Genomic DNA, 21247 nt, shown 5'->3' with positions numbered 1-21247 from the left:
AGGTATTCCAAAACAACTAGCTTTTGTGTTTAGTGTACATGTTACATATTCTGTTTATGTTCATGTCTATTCTCTTCATACATAACCATTCTGTCTCTGCTTTGGTTCCACACTGTGTTTATTTGTGTACATACCTGCTGAATTTATTTGTCGCCCTTGATTGATGAAGTAGATGTTTAGTCTGGTATTTCTCCAGCCTATGTTTGATAAAAGCCTATCAGGTTTCAACACCTATTAAAACTTCACAACAGATACTCTTCTGCACCCAACCACAAGGGAGTTTCTGAATTCTCTTCTTGACGATTTGTCAAACAAGAGATTACACAGGAGACTGCCTGGGGTCTTTTTTCTTACAGGTATTTCAGTTCATCTGCTCAGTTTGGATACAGTCCCATCTTTATATTAAAATAATGTACAATTGGCAGCCTAATGTGGGCACACAGGCATCTTTCTCTCTGTGGCTCTCTGTCTCATGCACACACAAACACACACACACACACACACACAAACACACACACACAAACACACACACACACACACACACACACACACACAGCCACACACACACACACATAGCCACACCGTTTCACGATTTCAGTATTTTCTCTGTGAGGTAAAGCTGGGCTGCCAATTTAATGATGAGAAAAATATAGGCAGGAAAAAGCAGAGAAAAGAGAGAGACAGAGAAAGAGATTGAGTGAGTGAGTGAGAGAGAGAGAGAGAGAGAGAGAAGCTGAGGTGATAAAACTGCAGAGAGTTCTGGCTGTGAGTTCATTCTCAGAGAAAGAGAACTAAACAGAGCACAAGCGAGCGAGCGAGAGAGAGAGAGAGAGAGAGACGGAGCAAACTAACAAGGACCTACCGCCCCGAAGAAATTACAGACACAACTCTCTGAGGCGCTAAGTGCCTGTGTTATTACCACCCTTCAGTGGACCCGAGAGGTAATACATTTTCAGCAGATAAGGAGTGTGATCGAGGGTCCAGCGGAGGCTGCTGGCAGAGACCTGCATGGGAGACCTGTGTGGGTGAGACCTGCTTTGGGAGACCTGCGTGAGTGAGACCTGTCCCTTTGATTTCTGCCAGGTTTGAAGTTGTTTTGTTGCTGCTCCAGGGAACCAGTTCTGCCCTTCGGGGGGAAATGAAGAGCACGGACTGAAGGCTAAGAAAACTGGACCGTCTGCGAGTCTTGACTCCCCCCTCCCGACCCCACCCCGGTGAACCTGGGACGTTTCTCTTTCTCCTCCTGCGGGGGCCCATGTGCTGTGGACTCATCTAGAGAGGGAAGGAGGACTGTGCTCCCCAAAAAACTTTGGCACATCTTGACCTGGTACCGTAACATCAAAAGGAAAGCAGTTGCAGGGGGAATCCGGCTAGCAGGATTATAAAGGGAGAGAGAGAGTGTGTGAAAGAGAGCAAGAGAGAGGAGAGGGACCCCCGATTCCTACCAACACAGTAACCCCCCAACCCCCAACTACCAGCAGCTCCAACCTTGGGCCCTCCCCCTTCCTCTCTCCCCTGTCATGCCCCCTCCCGCCTGACCCCCAACCCCCACCCCCACCCCCCCCACCCCCCCACGGAGCAGGAAGCGTGAAAAATCTCACTAATGGGTTTATTTGCTGTCAGATATGCGCCGATCTGTCATTCCCCTGGACTGCTACGCTTGACACATTTCATAGCTGAGTAAGCCGCCCAGCTTGCTGGCTGTAGATCAGTGGTCCGGGACACCACCGGTCTGGAGACTATCAGGGCAACAGCAGCAACAGAAAGACTCCCCAGAGCGCTTTGACGCCCCCCATCTCTCCTTCTCAACCTGCTGGCATTGGCTCTGGACCTCTCGCTGAGCAGCCAGTGACCCCAACATTGGGAAACAGGGGACTTCGCTCTTCCTTTTTAAAAGACTTTTTTGGCGCACTCCTCGCGGCTGAAGATGAGGGCCTGGCCGCTGGCCGTGGCGGTCGCCGTGTTCTGGACTCAGTGCCTCCTGGAGGAGGTGGACAGCAGGAAGGAGAGGAAGAAGCCGAAGGAGGTGCCCCCCCAGCACACGGAGGTGTACAACACCACCGCCTTCAACAGCGAGGAGGTCACCGGGAGCACCAAGGTAACCCTGCCGCCTCCACCCTTCCCTCTATGCTTTCTAATTCCTCCATCGTCACTCCTTTCCTCCAACTACACACATGGGATCCTCATTAGGAGGAAATATATAAAATGTGTATGCTCACAGTGATGTGCTAGTAAGGTGTCTTCATTAGAGTGTGAAATGTGTGCGTGCACCTTAAAAGTGGATGTTTGTGATCATGTATTCCACACCACAGAGTGAACTTCCTCTTAAACTCAATCTGAGATGCCATCACCTCAACAGCAGCCAACTGCCTGGTCACTTTTCCTCAGAAGCACCTGCTGCAGTCCAGTTGCTAAATCATGTGACCTCCAGTTTATTACAATTTTCTGCTTCAGGGACTGATTGTAGAATTTCACACACCTTGAAGAGCACCTTTTATTTTCTTGTGGGTATCATTCAGTTTATCAAGAGTATGTGCTTTTTGTATTCTGTAATTGAATACAGAAACAATGCAGACATTATAATTCTAGAATCAGGGAATCTCCTCTAAAAGAGCGAATTTTATTTTATGAAACACAATCGCATGAAAACAAAATCTTTGAAAAATTGCAGTAACATTGATTTTAAAAACAGTCACACACTGTACCTTTTCTTTTTCATAACATTACAGTTTAGAGAAATAATTTACTATTTACTTAATTCTAAATAAATAGTCTCCAAGTGATATTTTCTCATCATAAAACTGTTTTTGCTAATGTCTGATGTTCCAGTTGCCTTTGAATTTAAGTTGTGTGTCTGTGCAAATCTGCCTAATAAGTCTTTGGGGCGACAGTGACATCTGCTTACACAGGCTTGACAGTTTTAGCACCAGGATTTGAAAACCAAAGGCTTGAAATGTGCTTTGGATCACAGCCATGTGGAAGTTTATGTCCACTGTAATCTGAAGTGCGGAGACAAGGGGGGGAGGCGACTTTCAGCTGAACATGTCGATTTGGTCTCTGCTCGAAAGCCTTGCTTGCGGTGTGCATGTGTGTCCCTGGGGGGTCGGAAATCCTCACATTGACCTACTCTGACAGCATCACAGTGTGGTTGACCACACTGGAAGGCACTGGGTCAAGCTGCAGTGGGCGGGATCAGGGCTCAAACTCGCAGGCGGTTGAATGGATGGCTGCTTGTAGAATGTATGGAATGCGAATTTCCATTGGCAGGAGAGGACGTCAGGTTAAAAAGCGGGAGGATCTGTGTGGCTGTTCTTCTTCCATAGTCCTGGAAACTTTATTGATTCTGCACATCCATTGTCAGCAGTTTTAAATGGGCATTCCAAAGACTTTTTGGGGATTGTGCTGTGTTTATAAGTGCCCCAGCAATTATGTTTGAAACCAATTTTTGAATTTAATCATTTGTGTTTCAAAATGTGTTGGGTTTTCACAAAACCAAAATAGACCACAGTGTGTAGTAAAATTATTATAATTCACCGGTCTCAACGTTTGTCCATTTTGACAATTAAACATTCATAACTGACGATTAAAATCCATAATTGTTTTACTTCACAACCTCCTTCAAGGACAAATGTTGATTGAATCCCAGACTTAGACTTTGGAGTAAACAACATGTGCCATAGGTTTTTATTGATTTCCTTAATAATACCTGTCTGGACTTCCCATTGGGAGATTTGCTTTGTCTTAAAGCCCACCCATTGCCCTGCCATTCCCCAGTGACTCAGTGTTTTCCCCATTCAGAGCAGAAACCACACCAATTTCTATCACAGCTGTATAGCAGTCATTACATAAACATACAGCATGGTGTTGAGCCCCACAGTGGGTTCAGGAGGAATATTGAAGATAAAACGCTTTAAAATCAGTGATTTGTGTTCACGTCAGATGTAGCATAAGTAGGGTTATTCAACCCAAAATTAATGCTCAGTGTTCATTCTTGGTTTGATGCACCACGATTCAGTTTCAGAACATGTTTTCAGTTTGTCTCGACTGTCGTTGTGAGGGCATTCCACCACTAAGGGGCCAGAGTACAGTCAAAAAAGGCACCCCCTCTTTTCCTCATGCGCAGGGGCTGCCTTCCTGTCCCTCAACAACAACCCGGCCTCCAGAGCAGGCAGCCTGCCATGATGTCATTCCTGGGAAAATTTAGGACTTGGGGCGAAGTGGTTCCCAGCCCATTGATTCTGTCAGTCAAGGGTCAAGCCTGTCTCCGCCATGTCTGGGACATCCGATAGGGGCGGTGTGGCCCCGAAAAAAAAAAAACTGGTGCGGCAGGCTGGGCGAACCCTTCACAAAAGCTTTTTAGCCGGGGTCCTGAAAGAGGACACTTTGATGAGGATTAGCCCCCCTGCCCCCCCCCCCCATCCCCCCCAAACACACTTTTCTTCTTTTCTTCTCATCGCCTGCGGCCCGAAGCTAATGACATAATCGCTTTGAAGCCCCTGTGTTATTCCACAGCGTCACTGCCAAATAACGTCACCTCCGCTCAAGACTTGGGGCCACATTTACCCAGCATGCCCCAAATTACCGTCAGGGCTGCAAAATTCTGCATCGCCGCATGTTTTCAATTTAGTGGGGTATTTACTAAGACTGGTTATGTAAATGAGCGCAGTATTTAAGAAGCATGTTGTTCCAGCGGGGGGAAAAAAAAACTGTACGGGAGGAAATCACATGAGGCTAACATATTACATATTGTCAGTGAAGTAAAAATATCGATAATTGAGTTTTAAAAACAATGGAAAGACATCAGGTGAACAAAGAAAAGATGGCACATAATAAGATCCTTAATTAAAGGGATGGTTCACCCAAATTGCATAATTCTGTATTAGTTGTATGGAAGTAGTAGCTTCCACAAACAGGCTCTTCTGCTTCTCCTGCTATGCTGCAGCTAATAGTGGAATTGGAGCCTGTTGTCCATTATTAGCTGCAGTGTAGTAGCAGAAGCAGAAGGGCTACTTCATGGAAACTACTGCCCATTAAAAATTATTATAAAAGTATGCCATTTAGGTGAACTATCCATTTAAAATTACTTTTGGTGAAAACTCTAACAATGCTCATGAGAAAAAATTGTGAATAACTTCTACAGGCTTCTGTCTCCAATCCCCCATTCACACAGGTTCAGGAGCCTCTCTCTCCACTTCAAACAGTTCCTCTGCCCTTCTGTTACGCACCACAGTATTATGGAGCATACAGCAGACCACAAACACCCACGCTACTTTCTCTGGGCTGTACAAAAGGGCTCCACCAGTACAGTCCAGACAACCAAATTGGTTCTTAAAAACTACCATTCTGCCATTTCTGGTGCAGATGTGCGCCTCCTTGTACCACTCCCTCTGGGGTGAAGTTGAGGTTTAGACAGGTGTCAGCATTGGATAAGCATTGTTCCCTGTAAATGTGCAGTGAGAATGTCAACATGTCTCATTAGTAAAAACTTCAGAACAGTTTCAATATATGTCACGTTTTATTTCATACCAAATAGCCAATCAGCTCCATTACCGTCTTTCAACTTCTCGAACAGGCAACTGTTCCTAAAGATGAAGGAGTCACGTGTGCATTCACAACCACGTTTGTGATGACATTCCTGTAGTCAAACACAACCTGGACATTGATAGAATATGTGTGCTTTCTGTTTCTGTACACATGCTAATTTGCTGATGTTGGTATCAGTTGAACATGTGTGCAGTCAATTGCACCTAGCACATTTGGGAAATAAGTAAAGGTATAAAATCCCTTTTTGGTTTCTAGAAGGGCCTCTCGATTATTCGGAAATGTGATGTGACTGGACATTCTACGCAGTATAGCTTTCAGCATCAACGACAGTGCATTTGAAAACAGAGCCTGAAATGACCCAGAAGCCAGGAAATGCAGTGTGGAAAGGAGTTTTGTCACTGCAGAGGTGGCATGGTGTTTTGTAGTTGGCTCCAGATCATCTTCAAGCTAAGTAACTTGAATATGGCATGACTTGGGAGCCTGTAGGTTATTCTCACATTCTCCTGACATGCCAAAAAGTGATACAATTTAGAAAGACTCTCTCCTTTCAATGTACTATGCTGAAAGAATGGCAGCTGCCTCCTAAGAATGGCATTGTGCCAGAAAGAAGTTTACACCTGCTTTTCACCGACATTAAAAAACTGATGCAATTACCTTTGCTGCAACAGCCACCAGCCATGATAAATCAGCTGCAGCAGGTAATATGCATAAATTTCACTTCTCACCTCTCATATTTTTGCGATCCAAAATTAGAATGCGCCATTAGACCAAACATGCACATTTTCGGAATGCTGCTTTTCTCTCATTCTACCGGCACAAACCTTGGTGCGGCAGCTTAGTAAATATGGACAAACGCTTTTTGTCTTGTTAGCATCTATAAAAGATCCACAAAAATCCTTTGTAAATATGGCCCTTGGTGATTGATCTTAAGGTTGGCTTTGGGGAATTAGATTTTGAAGGTGGATGAGGATGGAGGGGAAGGCCGGAAACATACCTCACATATATACATGAACGCAAATGACAACACTGGGCAAACATACTGCAAATGTGCATCCTGGTTGCACATATTCAACGTGCATTCTTATGTCCCTTTGGAGCTAATAAACTCAACACCTCAAGAAGGTGATCCAGGACAGTTGTGAAAGACTGAGCAGAATACAGCAAAAATCTAAGAAGACGGCTTCATCTTGCTGTTGGCCGCTATAGTGCCCCTTGCTGCGATGCTTGACCCCGCAGTTCACTCTTGCGTTGTGTTAAGAATTTCAGGTGACACATTTTAGAACGCAACTACGCGTGAAATAGAACTTTGCATAGCTCGAAGTGTCCGCGTTTGCATACACAGGGTATGTTTCCAGCCTAAGGGTTGCATTATTATATAACATTATTTCTCTGCTTAGATGAGACCTCCATCAGAAAAATCGGAACATTATAAACAGTTTTATAGATTATTTTATAAGATTATCTGCCTTGCTCCCAGTCAGTGAGCCTCATCCCCACCCTGCAACGTTGAACAAAAAAAATCTGCTAGCTCAGTACCGGTTCCCTCCAAAAAACCTACAGTACGCAGTACGACTGTAACCCCACTTAGCCTCAATGACGCCCGCTTTTCATTTTCTGTGTTTCTTTCAGCAATTTAGCATGTGTGCAGTGAAATCATATACTGGCTTGAGAGCTGAGATTTTAAATTGTGTCTATAACAGAAACAATTATAATTGGCATTTTGAGAAGAAAGTCAGCCGCTAAATGTTTGCCAGAGTCATGTTTGATATCTGCTTTCATTAGCCGAGCTGGTGGGAGGGATTCACACTACTGTTCCAGAAGATTATTTTACAGTAAATAATAGAACTGCAAAAGGCATGATGGAAACTCCCAGGCAGAAACAGAAGATGATGAGTTCATTGAGCTTTGGCAAGGACTCAAGCGTCTACTTCCATCCATCAACCGAGACTCCTGCAACAATTCTCACGTGGACGGCGAGTGGAAAGACAGAGGTGTGCGGTTTGGCATGGGACGCACCTAACCCGACAGAAACGGCTCTACATCAGCCAACTCTTATAGAACATTAAGTACAACAGCCAACTCTTAAAGCGCATTAGATAAACTCACGTGCGATTTTACTGAAACCGCATTGCGTGCTCTAACTGATCCACCCCTCTCCCTGCAGGCGGTGGCTTTTATCTGAGGCGTGACACTCATTTTAAACAAATTTACAGACAACACGTTTGCTTGATTTAAAGTGGCATGGTGGACAGATTTCACGTGGGCATGCTATTCGGCATAGCACCAGCGCGTTTGCAATAAGAATGATTTCCAGTGGCATTTCAAACAGTTTTTGGCCTTGACGGTTTGGATTGGGACATGCTGAGCGTGATGTCTGAGTATGCGGTCAAATACGTATAACATTTACGCGCCTGAACCTCTGGGTTATAACAGACAGAAGTTCCATAAAAAAATGTTTTTAAATGCCATTTGAGCTCTCTCTTTCAAATTGTTTTGAAAATGACTGTGGGTACAGTCTGTGTTTAAGGCTGTCTAACCAAACCTCTGGGCAATGATTAATTGCCCCCCCAAAGTGACTAATGGCCCAGAACGCTGGCTCGTGCACTGAGCTCGCTGTCTGAGGTGTTGCGGGACAGTCTTGAGGGACTCTGTGGGTTTGCTGAGGGCATGGGTACGATGGTGTCAGTGGGTGGAGGCGCTGGAGAGAACTGCACGTGCAAGCCTGTTACCAGGACGAGGATGGCTGCAGCAGGAAACAGGCAGAGGGACATTTGAATTGGCATAGCAACAAGCCTGTCTGGTCTCGGAGGAATTCTGATTACTTAAGCATATGTGCAAAACTGGATCTTACACATTTTACCTGAGCATCATACATAAAACATCTTGCTCCAAAAGAGAAAGATGTATGTCTCATTATATTGTGATTAAACCAGAACTCCAGCAGCCTAATATCCTCCAAATGTGTATTTTACACTGTTGCCTGCTGTAAGGCAAAATTGATCAAACTCATCCACAGCATCAGATATTAAATGATACGGGGGGAAATTTGTCTCATCGAAGCTCCCACTTTAACTCTTTCATAGGCATGACCCATAAACAAAAACATTCCAGGTTCAGGTGTATATGTCTATTCAATATGATCTATGATCCATTTTCATTTTAATAACTACTGACTGCTGCCATGATCTAACTTGATTCCTATCATGTGCTGGTCCTGTACTTTAAACTAAGACTGATATTCGGACTGCACTGCAGAGCAGAATCATTTTTTTCACAGGAGAGTTCTAGGGCTTGGAAATCCATCTGAATGCAGGGGGAATACTCTGGGGTGGGGAATTAATCATATCCAGATTAAATGTCTGGTACCCATCTCCAAATTACTGTTTATTTAAGCTAACAGTGGACTTTGAAAGGAATCCGAGCTTAGTTCGGTGTCGCTGTTCAAATTCCCTGCAGTTGTACCTTATACTTAATGCAAATGAAAGCAAATTTACATTTAGCGCACATTGCAGTAAACTGGGTTTTCTCTTCCGGCTTCCATTGAGGATCTCCCCCCCTCTGTTTTCCACCAAGTGTGTTATTCTTAGAAAAGCACAGCTTTAGAAACCTACTCAAGTGCTTGGAAAAACTACTCAGTTTCTATTCGGTGCGTCGTCTTAAGCCTGGACACAGCGTACTGAACGTTCCTATTGACTGATGAACAACATCAAGTTTGTTTTGATTATCTCAGTTTGTCAGATAACAGAATTTCAAGTTAGTTTTGAAAATATTCTGAAATGTGTTGTAGCACTGATTCCAAGATTCCAAGGAAAACTCTATTGATTGCCTTTTCAATCTCCCTCAGTAATGGACAGATTTGATGGCCTTTACATATACAGCATTGTCAGTAAAATTTAAATGAAACCTGGGCATTATAATTCCACACGCAGTTCTGAACCATCGAAATGCAAAGACTGTTCATATGAGGCTCAGGTATTATGTGCTTTTTTGTCCAACCCAAGAACGATGGTTTTGAGATTGTGGCTCGATCTGAAAATAAAAGAAGATCAGGATGTCCTTTTTAACCATCTCACCTACCACAGACACAGGAGATAGCACCTCCCTTTCAATCTGTAGACTATAATTTGTACACAGAGCAGCTGTGATAGGACAATCTGTTTTTTTATATATATATATACTTTTTTTTTAGCTTTTTGACGTTTTATGAGGAGGGGAAGGCCGGATAATCCCCGAGAGATTTCATAAGAGTTTATGACTTAATCTCTCTGCGTGTCTTTACTAGAAAAGAATGTGCATTTCACGTACGCATAAATATTCAAGCAATGTTAATTCTGTGGCTGCTTCACCGCACATAGAAAAGAATGAATGAAAAAGTGAATGGTGTGAGGATCTGTGGATATATGTATGATATACAGCACTGTGCATCTACTGTATGATACACAGCTATGTACATCTGTGCATTCACTTTCTTATTGATGAATACAGATCAGAGCACATGAAATCTTTCAATACTGTAATATGCAGTGCGGCCACAAATCCCTTCATTGACAGATAAGAATGCCACAGTGGCCATATCTCTTTCAAACTTCAGTTATGATATCAACATTAATGCTCTGAATGTTCCCATCAATATATAAATGACTAAGCACCTTGTCAACAATGTGTAAGTAAGAAAGCAATCGGTTACCAGTCCATCAAAATCTCACCTCGGTGACTGGTGGTCTCTCAGGGTGGCCTTTCTGGCGCTACGTCTATGTTCTCTGTCAACATGCCAATGTTTGTCTCTTTTTTTAGCTTTAAAGACTTGGCAAAAACAGAGAGCTTAAGAGAAAGTGTTTTGGGTGGGGGAACTGTAATGCCTGCTTGCAACTGAAAATAAAAATCTTCTCTGTTTGAGCCTTCAAAAGCTCTACTTGGTGGACACATACCATCATCACTTAGACAACGACTGCTCTTCTTCAGACGTACTAGATGGTTATTTTTTCAACCACGTCATTTCTTCCAGAGCTCAGGGTATATTTTGCCCTGAAAACACGTAACTGTTGAGTGGAACAGTGAGTTCACAATGCAGCATTGTTCAGAACTGCTCTGTTGACACACTTTACATGGATTTGTGACATGGTGCCATAGTGACATGACTTGTTTTTACAATTCTTTCATTCATCTAGCAGGCAAAGAGTAAGAGGGGTGGGGGGGGGGGGCTGAAAAATAATGAGTAGCATTGTGAACAATGTGATGATTTTGGGATTTGCAGTTTGGATTTCCCTTGAGTAATCTCGTTGACAGTTGGAAGACTAAAATCCGTGAGATGCATCCAGAGGGAACAGAATGGGGTTCTCTGACACTTGGGATGCAGAAGAGTTCTCCTTCCTGTGCCAGTGGGTTCTGTTCGTAATAGTCCTGCATTAGATGCATTCACCCGTGCATGGGTAGCTGCCAAGGCAGCACACCCTGCCCGGGTAAAAATAACACATAATGGGGGGGAAAGTTCCACATCACCGGATCTCACTCTGAATTCACCTGCACACTTCGCTGTCTACAGCTTTTGTGCCGACAGAGATGTGTTCTCGCTAGAATTCTGTACTTCCTGCTCCCCTGACTGAGCTGGAAAACTCACTCCACAGCCCCGATAGCAGTTTGCACATTCTGCCACTTCACAGGCACAGATTCAGATGAAACAGTTGACAAGCTGACAAGATGCTTTTAGAATGTCTTCAAAATAAATTTTGCTCAGTGTGAACTATTAACATTTTAGACCGTCTTTTGTAACCCCCCAGGATTCGACATGTCAAATTTTGAATCAAGAGTTAAAGACAAGACAAAGCCATTTGACCAACACATAACTCACTGTTATGGAAACAGTGATTTTGTTTGCTAAAAATAGCTTTGATGTGGACTGTGTTACATTCAAACCTTTGGAAAACTCGTCATTCTTGATTTGGCTGCCGTTACCAGGTTTGATCTGAACCAGGCTTTGGGTCTACTGAAGATGAGAAGGAAACCTACTTTGGGCTGTTATACCAGAGCCTTGACCTGGAAGCTGCAATAACTCTTCGAAAGCCATGGAAAGAGATGAGGATAGAGGGGTAGTGGGAGTGATGTCATTTCCAGTTGGTTTTAAAAATAAATGTTGCTTTATTCAACATCAGCAACTGTCCACCCATAGTGTAACCATATTTTATCAATGTTGTGGTTACACTGCATATAGCACAGTAATTATCATGTAATAACACATATATAAGGGCCTCATATTCAGAGATATAAAATACTGTATAACTGCTTGACAAAGAGTTTCTGGTATCATAATACGGAAACAGCATACAACACAAACATAACTGAAAGCTTCAAGAACTCTGTATTCTTTCCATGACCCTTTAGTCCAAATTATTCACACAGCTTCGGGATGCACCTGATGCTTTTACTCTCTCCACTGGAGACAGTAACGTCTTTTAACATCTTAAAACAATCTCCCCCCAGTGTATTTTTATTTTAAATGAGCTGTTAATCAAAGTATAGCTGGTCCACCTTCTGCAATTGGGGTATATATAAGCCCCATCCCCACTTATTCAACCCATTACTCATAAAATAATGCCATAGACTGCATATGGTAGTCAGCTGGTGGGTGTGCCTACACCTGTTTATTTCTGATTGACAGGGAGGTGTTTCATTGATTGGTGTAACTGCTTCCTGTGCACCACACAGCAATGCATCAGAAACAAATGATGGGTGAAACGGCGACAATGGAGTATGAGATTTGCGATGAAGTCGATCACGCTTGTGAACATCTGACAGGCTGACAGACTGGCAGACAGTATGGTGTGGTATGCTGTCAGGTGAATCAAAGTAGTGGTCGTCAATATGAAATACAGGTGTGCACAAACACATACACACACATGCACATTCATATCCACACACAAACACAGACACACACAGACATGCGCACACGCACACACAGACACACACATGCACACACAAACACAGACACAGACACACACACACATTCTGTGAAACACACATTCCATTAAATAACAGAAATTTCCATGACCTTTTCTGTGCTTATCAGTATAGCCTACTCTTTCTCCCTTGAACATATTCTTGATGTGATTTATGAGTGATCTGCTAAACTCTTTTTTTATCCTTTATGTTTGGTACTTTTTTGGAATGGTAATTCATCATTGCTATTTCTTTGAAAAGGAGTGAAAATACTGTTGCTGTTGCATTTTATTTACTGTTTGAGCAAAGCCTGCCACAACCCTGTCATGCCAGAGAAAATCCTCTGAGACAGATTGCTAATCATTTAATTATGATGGCGTGCCATGAACTATATGAAAAAAGAACAAAAAAGAGTAGCTTCTTTCCTGGCAGAAACGTTGCAACATTCGTTTTTTATAGAGGTAGGCAATTTCCCGGGAAGACAGCTATGACCTAACTGTGAAAAATGACAATGGGCCCTGCATAAAGTATTTTTTTTTATAGTTGTGGGGCATAGAAGTCAAGCTCACCAAAATCTGGCTCTATGCCTGTCCAACTATCAACAGAAACCCTAGACAGGTAAATGGCTTTGCATTTTTCTGGTAAAGAAGACCCTGCAGAGTTGATCCGTCTTTTAAATAAACCGTTTTTCCCTGTTTGTTCAACAAGGAATTAATATCAGTATTTGCCCTTGAACAATGCCATGGAAGGAACTTTGTATAGTTTGTGGGATGTGGGTCAGGTATGACATCTTGAATTTGGATATGACACAGCCAGTCTAATGCTAAAAAGAGACTACATCAAGTTGCATTCAAAGGTTCTTCATCAGTTATGGGCCAAGGAAACAGAAATGGTTGTCAAACAATCTCCGTAGCTGCAATTTTGTGGACATTCAATGTCTTCACAAATGGCTATCAGCACCTTCTGCTGAGATGTTACATCAGGCACACAAAACTGTCTCGCAGTCCCGTAAGGAAATGTTTTCTTACATCCAATTAGTGGACTATAGTACATGAGCTGTGATTAGAGGAAAAATCCAGTGCACCATAAAATACTGAAAAACATGTAAGTCTCACGGAACGCGTGGGAGAGATGTACAGGATTACGCCGTACAGTAACCATATCTCTGGCCAGACACTAGCCGTCTGCCCTCTATCTTCCCTGAAGCTTTATCAAGCGCAACAAAAACACACAGACATCCAGCACGAAAGACACAGAGCATCAGTTAAGTTGTTTATTTTGTCTTCAGTCGCGGAAAAAAATAGAAACGGTACTAGAGACACAAGCACAGAATCCCTTTATGCCGGCTGAACTGAAAAGACAAACAAGGGGTTACTTTGTTGCCTTTGACAGCGGTAAGCCTCTGCGAAGAAAGAGGCATGTTAGTTTAGCTGATAAGTGAGCCTCGTCTCTCTGCCAAAACCTAAACAAATTCCATTTCGGTCTGCTCACCTCCGCGGCTCCTCCTTATCTCTGCTTGTATCTGAACCGCAGTCACTTGACAGTCGGGGACGGAACCAGGCAGGATTCTAACTATTTTTGTGGTCGTTGGAATTTGCGCCCTCTTGCTTTTAAACCAAAATTAAGCGAAGGGCGTGGAATTGCGAGGCAATACTATCAGGTTGATTCATAAGCACACGTTTTACGATCTGGCATTCTGACGTGTATTTACTCGGCAGCCATACCATTACTCTGCAGCTGCGTTTTCCGAGAAGAGTTGACTCAGTCCAATCATCCTACTCAAGTAGACAAGTAGATGTTCAAATTTTCTCAGAAAATTACCAATGTAGTGTATATTATGGTATTTAAATGCTCAAGTACTAAAGAAACTTATCTATGGAATTGATTGAGTGCATAGGCTTTAATCATGCAGAATAAACCAGAGGAAACATTTTGCATGCTTGTTCCTCTAATTTGTGACCAAACGATGAGGTGTTCTGCAAACGTAATGGACAGTAAAAATATAGCAGAAGTTTAACAGCTATATTAGAGTGCTGGTGAGAGGATCCATTTGGCATGTTGACACTGTGCAGACAAACAATTTGATACCATCATGAATACCGTGACATTAAGAGACATTTGAAGTTCATCTTTTGCAGTCACTCAGATGAAAATTGCTCACTTATGGTGAAAGGCAAGACAGGTTAAAATACTGAGGCTTCTGTTAAGTCTAACCACAGTGATTGTTGTCCTTAGCTATCAGTTACAAATGTAGACATGTATTGCATTCTTTCTGTCTTTATGCTACACATTTGAGTTTGGCAGACAATGAAGTTAAAGAAAATTGTCTGTAAGATGTAACAAAACACACCACTTGCTTAAATTCACTACCCTGTGATAAATTGGATGGGACAGATGCCAGAGAATGATTCTCTGAAAGTATGTCATGTCTGTAATTACTAAAGAATATTTTCTTAAACAAACACTGATTACTGCTATTTTACCACTTTGCTGCAAAGAACCAATGAGGTGCAGTCCAAGACAATCAGAGACAGAGACACTGTATTGTCTGGAATATACTGAGCATTGCTCTGGAAGAGACAGATGCGCTATGGAGGATGAGCCTGGAAAGATATATAAACAATGAAGTGCATTAAAATTGTTTTTTCTTTGTGGATTAACCAGACTTTAGGTAGCTGGGCAGGTTAATCGTAACTCCAAATCCCAGAATGCACCCTGGGCGGGTGGTAATTTACAGACTCCAGTGAGATGTAGGTGAATGTTAGCTCTCGCATAGTGCACAGTGCAGTCACACTTCTTGGAATTGAAATGTACGGTGTTAATGGAAAAATTTCACATGCGGTTAAAGAGAAGGACTTGTGAAAGCATGTTTATTTTCCAATTACCCCATTGGGCAAATGAGTTTTGACACAGCACCTCACAGAACCATCAAGAAACATCTTTCAGCACACTGTTTCGAGAAAGAGGGGGAAAAAAAATATTGGGGCGGGGAGACATTAAAAAGTGACAGCATGGGTTTGGCAATGCAAGGTATGCAAGACAGAATCAGCCCATTACCTTTCTAAGGGCGGAGGGAGGGAGGGAGGGAGAGAAGGAGAGACAGAGAGAGGGAACATAGCGTAACCTGCCATGGTGTCTGGCACCATTTAATAGTATCTTTAGGCAAGTTTTTCCAGCGATGGTTTGTAAGCTGGGGTTATGACTCACTGTATTTGGTTACGTAGTTACAATACTTTGCATTGAGGGCGTGTGGGTGGATGACTTCAGACTCAAATATCTAATGAATCTTTCAATTAGCACTTTTCTCAAAGGCTGACTGTAACTGAGATACAGGTAAATGAGGATACAGTAGGTCTGCTTTTATAATAAATAAACTATGTCTGCATATGACTGAATTTGTGTTGAGATGTGAACAGAAATGCCTGCTGTTATAGCTTCAGTATTTGACAGCATACAGTATAATAAAACCTTAATAAAAAAAATCAGGAGGAAATGAAATTATATAAATCTATATGAATCTATTTATTGCTACACAGCCAACACTTTATGGAGTTCTTTAATTTTGCTAAGAGGATTTCGATGCACATGATCTCATATATAAAATTCTAAGGTTATGGATCAATGTGTTCTTGATGCTCTTATTAAATTCAACCAAAGACAAATTAAAAAAACAGGTTTTCCAAATGCTTTCCCAGAATGAATGTTAGAAGAATTGTTTAGTTAGAGAAGCCTTCTGTAACACATACTGTAGTATCCTACGTATCGTACAAGTCAGAATTTGAAAATCGTGATGTTTCTGGGATATGGTACTGTATGTTCGAGGTATAATGTAATTTGTTTTTTGAATCTGAACAGGTTCCGGAGAACACACGAGTGGATCCTTTTGGATCATGGATGGATTTTGTGAAGAGGCCTGTGGGCAACTTTCCCGGGAAGTGTCGCAAGAGAAAAAGACCACTGGTAAATGCCACTACTAAAGTTTTAGTGGAGATCACTCAGATAGAAATTCAGTTTAGCAAATCCCTTTTAATGTATTCATTTATTGTTTCCAATACTGATCATGTTTTTTTTTTGGTTTGGCTGATATGGCCAACATGAAAATCTTGATTTTAATATACTTCTAAATTTTCACACTTGTTGATGTGAGACAGTGTAAACCTTATATTCACTTTTTAAAAAAGGTCTTCATATGCCTCACATAGCAGAAACTGCCAAGGAAATCTTCATCACGCAATCAAAATATTGGAGGTATAGGTTGCTTTTCAGTTGTACAGAGGCGTAAATCATCCAAGCATAGGCCAGGAAACCAGGTGAATGTATGAAATGCACACATGTATTTGAAATATACTGACCATGAGTGATTGTTGAAATACTGACCACCAGTGATTGTTGAAATACTGACCATCGGTGATTTCTGAAATACTGACCGTCAGTGATTTCTGAAATACTGACCGTCAGTGATTTCTGAAATACTGACCATCAGTGATTTCTGAAATACTGACCATCAGTGATTGCTGTTTTGGTTTTTCTAGCCAGGGCCCCCAGGTCCCCCTGGACCCCCAGGGCCACAAGGGCCCCCAGGGTCCCCCGGGGCAGAGATTACCCAAGAGGTCCTGCTCCAGGAATTCAAGGAAATGATCAAAGGTAAGATTTCATCACTCTTTAGCATGAAATGCCTTATGACTAGTTATTAGTTACATGGAAATCTGGCAGTGACAGAATCTTAAGAGAGGGCAATCCAGCAGATATTCTAGAAGTCACCATTTTCATATCCAAAATTCATGCACGTATATCACACAGTGCCCTTATAGCATATGATACATCTTGTGTATTGAGGATTATAAACAGTGCTTATGCATGGGAGGGACATTTATACAGCTGCACATAGGGTTGAAGATACAGCAACCAGGACACAAAAATAAGACCCTCAGCTCATGAATCTCGTGCCCAGATCACTACTCTATTTCACAATGCTGCTTGGTTTGATTGATGGGTTGAGTGTTTCCTGGAAAGGTATGAAGGGTTAAGTGCTCTGGTAAAGCAGTTGAAGGGTTGAGTTTTCTGCTAAAGTTGTCAAAGGGCTAAGTGTTCTGGTAAAGTCGTTGAAGGGTTGAGTGCTTTGTGTCCTCCTCTCCACTAGAGGCAACGGAGAGAAGAGCAGCATTGGATAAGCAGGCCAACCCCAGCGCCCTGGCCCCTGCTCTCATCACTCTGGAAAGCATGACCTCCTACCGGAGGATAGAGGAGGCCTTCCACTGCAGGCTGAAGGGGCCTGTCGTCGTGGACAAGAAAACCCTGATGGAGCTGCAGAACTTTCAGACCGTAAGTCTTCTCCTCTGATGTATAATAGGATGTTCCGCACTGTCATCCTCCTTAGTGGGACTGTCAGGAAGGACTCTGGTGATACCGTCAGCCCAGACTACCCTAATTCCTACAATAAATAATCAAAAAGAGAAGCCAGAGCCACTTTCAAACATGGCCACTCACTTCCTCTCCCAGTGCATCATGACACGCATGGCAAGGAGAAATTGTGTGACTGCAGGCCTGAGAATCTTTGAAAATGTTCAGGACTTTTTTCAGGAGAGTGACAAGGCCACCTCGCCAGAGCGAGTTCCATCCTGACGAGCATCCCGCTCCCAAACGCTCAGCGCCAGTTTCCTCTGCACCGCACAAAAGGTGCTCTGTGTATGAGCTGGAATGCTCGGTAAAAGCAGTAAAAATAGAGCCAATTTGAAACCGCACGCTCTAGTGGAACAAATGGGTCCTGCGACATTCTGAGGGGGAGGCGGCACAGGGTGCTAAGACTCTTACATAAACCAAAAGTTAAATAAAAGTAGATTTTAGCCAGAGAATGGGATAATGTGTCTCCAATAAACATCAGTACAATATCAAAAAGCTGCTGTGCACTGCGGTCCAAAGATCTTGTTTTGATGTTCTGTCCAAAGAAAAACGCAAATCCACAATGCTGCCTCGGCTTATCGTAATATTTATTCATGCATGTAGTTTAAAAAGAACATCCACTTTCACACAAATTTTTTAGTAAACTTTGTTTTACACTTTTGTGAAATTTTCATGATATTCAAAACCCTTTGGAGTTTTGTTTTACGCATGAACTAACCAAAGAACAAACTGTACTGTGTGTGTGTGTTTGTGTGTATAATTCTTGACCCCTTATTGTCTCAGTATCACACTTGAGCCAAAATTGCACTTTGATGTGTTTTGTATTATTTGGACTTGGCTTTCCCTGAGACGTCCACGGCTGATCGTGGCTCAGGTCCAACAGATTCGACCGTTGGAAGCCAGACTCCTGAAAAACACCAAGGACCGATACCATATACAGTAACTCCATGTTTTCGTGTAAAAAAAAGTCTTCTCTGGCTCCATGTATCTCAGAGCAAAATAAAAAGTCTTCTTTGCTTAGAAATCCCTCTATGGCCTTCCGTTTGATGCTGGGCTGGGCCAGACCACAGCAGGAGGCATTGCAGCATTGGACACTGAAGTAGCATCATTAACTTTTCTAAAACTGCTAAAGAGGACCAGGAGAATAAGCAGTGACTGCTTTTGGTATTCACAGAAAAATACAGCACTCTTGCTGTATTTGGACCGGTTGGTTAACTGCCTTGAGTCAGGAAAGCACAGAGGCTAACTTTATTCATGCTAACTCAATCTTCCATTTCCCTGCAGAGGAGCAGGGCCCACAGAGAGGGCTGCTTGGCTTGTCTACTTTCTTCTGAGGCACTGAGTGAAAGTGACCCGTGATAACAGAGTTATCTCAGGGCTGTAAATCTTTCGTGCTAATGAGCGGACTGGGCTTTGCACAAAAACCCTCCTCAGCCTTGAGGTCAGGCTAGACAAACATAGTTCTACTGTAAAAGTCTCTGTTTGTTTTGGCAGATTCACCTCCATTTCATAATTGGGTCTGGCTAATTTTGTAATCTCTTTCCAGCGATGCATCTCTTTCCAGTGATGCTACTGCAGCTCAAAAGTGATATAGAAGTGAGAAGAGAAAAAGAGAAATGACAAAACTGTACAGAGGCAGTTGTGAATTTGATGTTTTAGAACTCCTTGACACACTGTGTGCTGGCATGTGGGTTGACATGTAAGCATGTATGTAATTGTGCGTGCTGGTATCTGTATGCACATGTTTGGGTATATTCATGTGTGTGCTTAATCCTCAATGCTGCTGTAATTATGGTCTACATGCCCCAGATGGCCCTGCACAGCTGGGTGTATCTAATTAGAGATCCTGTGACGCACACACATACAGTACACACGCACACACACACACCCACACACGCATGGATGAAACGCACATACGCGCACACACACAGACACATAGTATGCCACACAGAAATCCTGAGAGACTCAACATCTGGCCCTCAGTGAGCTTACTGATCCACCCTCCTTCCCTGGTTGAACTCAAATAACTTCAGGATTGGAGCTACTTTATATTCCTCACTAAAACTGCACAAGAGTAGTAGATAGACTGATAGACTGGTTCTGAGCTTTGTTGTTTGATGTTACTTCACAGGTGGGTTCAGTTCTTTTTCAACATATGTAATTGAGATTTTTTGTCCCCCCAGTAGAACGAAAAACATTCAAATGGTGTTGAGAAAAACAATGGGTTGGAACCTGGCTATAGAGTGGGCGCCCATCTGCCACTGGCTGATCCAGTGATGGGCTGCTCTGCCATCCAGCATGAGATGCTCTTCAGGCAGGCTGAGATGTGAAGTGAGGCCTGAGTGTTGGGTGCAGTGAAAGAGAGTAATAAAGATTACCTATAAAGGGAAAATCGGATGGTGCTAAGTATGGAGCCTTGGGGTACACATTTAGGTAGGTCTTCTCCCTGAAGTGGTACACAAAACCATCGGCAGACAGGGCAGTGGCGAGTGGAGGAGGGAGAGGGTTGAGAAGTAAAGGCAAGGGTTTGAAGTTTGGGCAATGATGCAGAGTCTTGCTGAAGAAACCAGAAGAAAAGCTGAAGAGTCTCCTTTGTTGCAGAGGGTCTCTAAGCTAGTGATCTTCATTACTGGTCCTGGCAGGCTGCAGGGGTTGTTTTCACCTTAATGTCAGCAACCAATTCTGGCCCAATAAAGCAGGTGAGGTGAGTTAACTGTGTAATGGACTGCTTTACCTGATCAATTAATTACCAACAATTAACAATAAAACCAGCTGACCATGCAGCTCTCCAGGAACATAGATGAAAATCCCTGCTCTAAGCTACAGACAAGGAGGAGAAGTTTGTGTAGTTTTAATGGTAAGAGGACAGAGAATTGCGGGGGGAAACAACAGAAAGGAGGCTGACGTAGATGCAGCAGTATTGACAGAAAGACGGAAAGGCTCCAGTAATGGAAAAACCCTTTTAAAAGAAAGGGTAGCAGGTCAAAGAGTACAGAGACTACAACAGAGTGTGACATTAGACATGGCTTACATTACATTTCTTTTTTACTGAGCAGATGCCTCACGTTTGACATATTATTCAGTTCTAGAGAAAGTCAGGTCAAGCAGAGTTCTCATGGGCACAAATACATTGCCCCACCTGTGACTCAAACCTGCAACCGTTGGAGTACCCTCCAGACCACACGGCAGCCACATGTTCTTCTTTATACACAACGCGACCGCGAATTTACAATAAATCAGCCATCGGGCTTCAGTCTCGCATTTTTGCTTTGAGAGTGGCGACATGGCAGAGAAATCTCACCAGATGGAGCAGAATCAACACAGCAGCGTTTTATGAAAGTGCAATCATGCAACTTATTTAGCTTAATCT

The 21247-nt window shown here is 42.8% G+C and overlaps 1 protein-coding gene across 2 annotated transcripts in view; it reads left to right on the top strand.

The window, feature by feature from the left end:
- Positions 1 to 762: 762 nt before the first annotated feature.
- Positions 763 to 21247, top strand: part of c1qtnf12 (C1q and TNF related 12) — a 28112-nt gene continuing 7627 nt past the window's right edge. The window contains exons 1-5 of one of the 2 annotated variants that reach the window (XM_064299249.1): positions 763 to 941; positions 1084 to 2098; positions 16333 to 16437; positions 17010 to 17121; positions 17618 to 17799. In XM_064299249.1, the coding sequence (XP_064155319.1) occupies positions 1928 to 2098; positions 16333 to 16437; positions 17010 to 17121; positions 17618 to 17799 (570 nt within the window). In that variant the 5' untranslated portion in view covers positions 763 to 941; positions 1084 to 1927. Of the gene's footprint in view, positions 2099 to 16332; positions 16438 to 17009; positions 17122 to 17617; positions 17800 to 21247 lie in introns of both variants that reach the window. The other variant, XM_064299248.1, reaches the window with a different exon arrangement.

The sequence above is a fragment of the Anguilla rostrata genome, chromosome 11 (assembly GCF_018555375.3).
Source record: "Anguilla rostrata isolate EN2019 chromosome 11, ASM1855537v3, whole genome shotgun sequence".
Lineage (NCBI taxonomy): Eukaryota > Metazoa > Chordata > Actinopteri > Anguilliformes > Anguillidae > Anguilla > Anguilla rostrata.
Note: the sequence above shows the minus strand (reverse complement) of the source record. Positions and strands in the feature narration are given on the sequence as shown.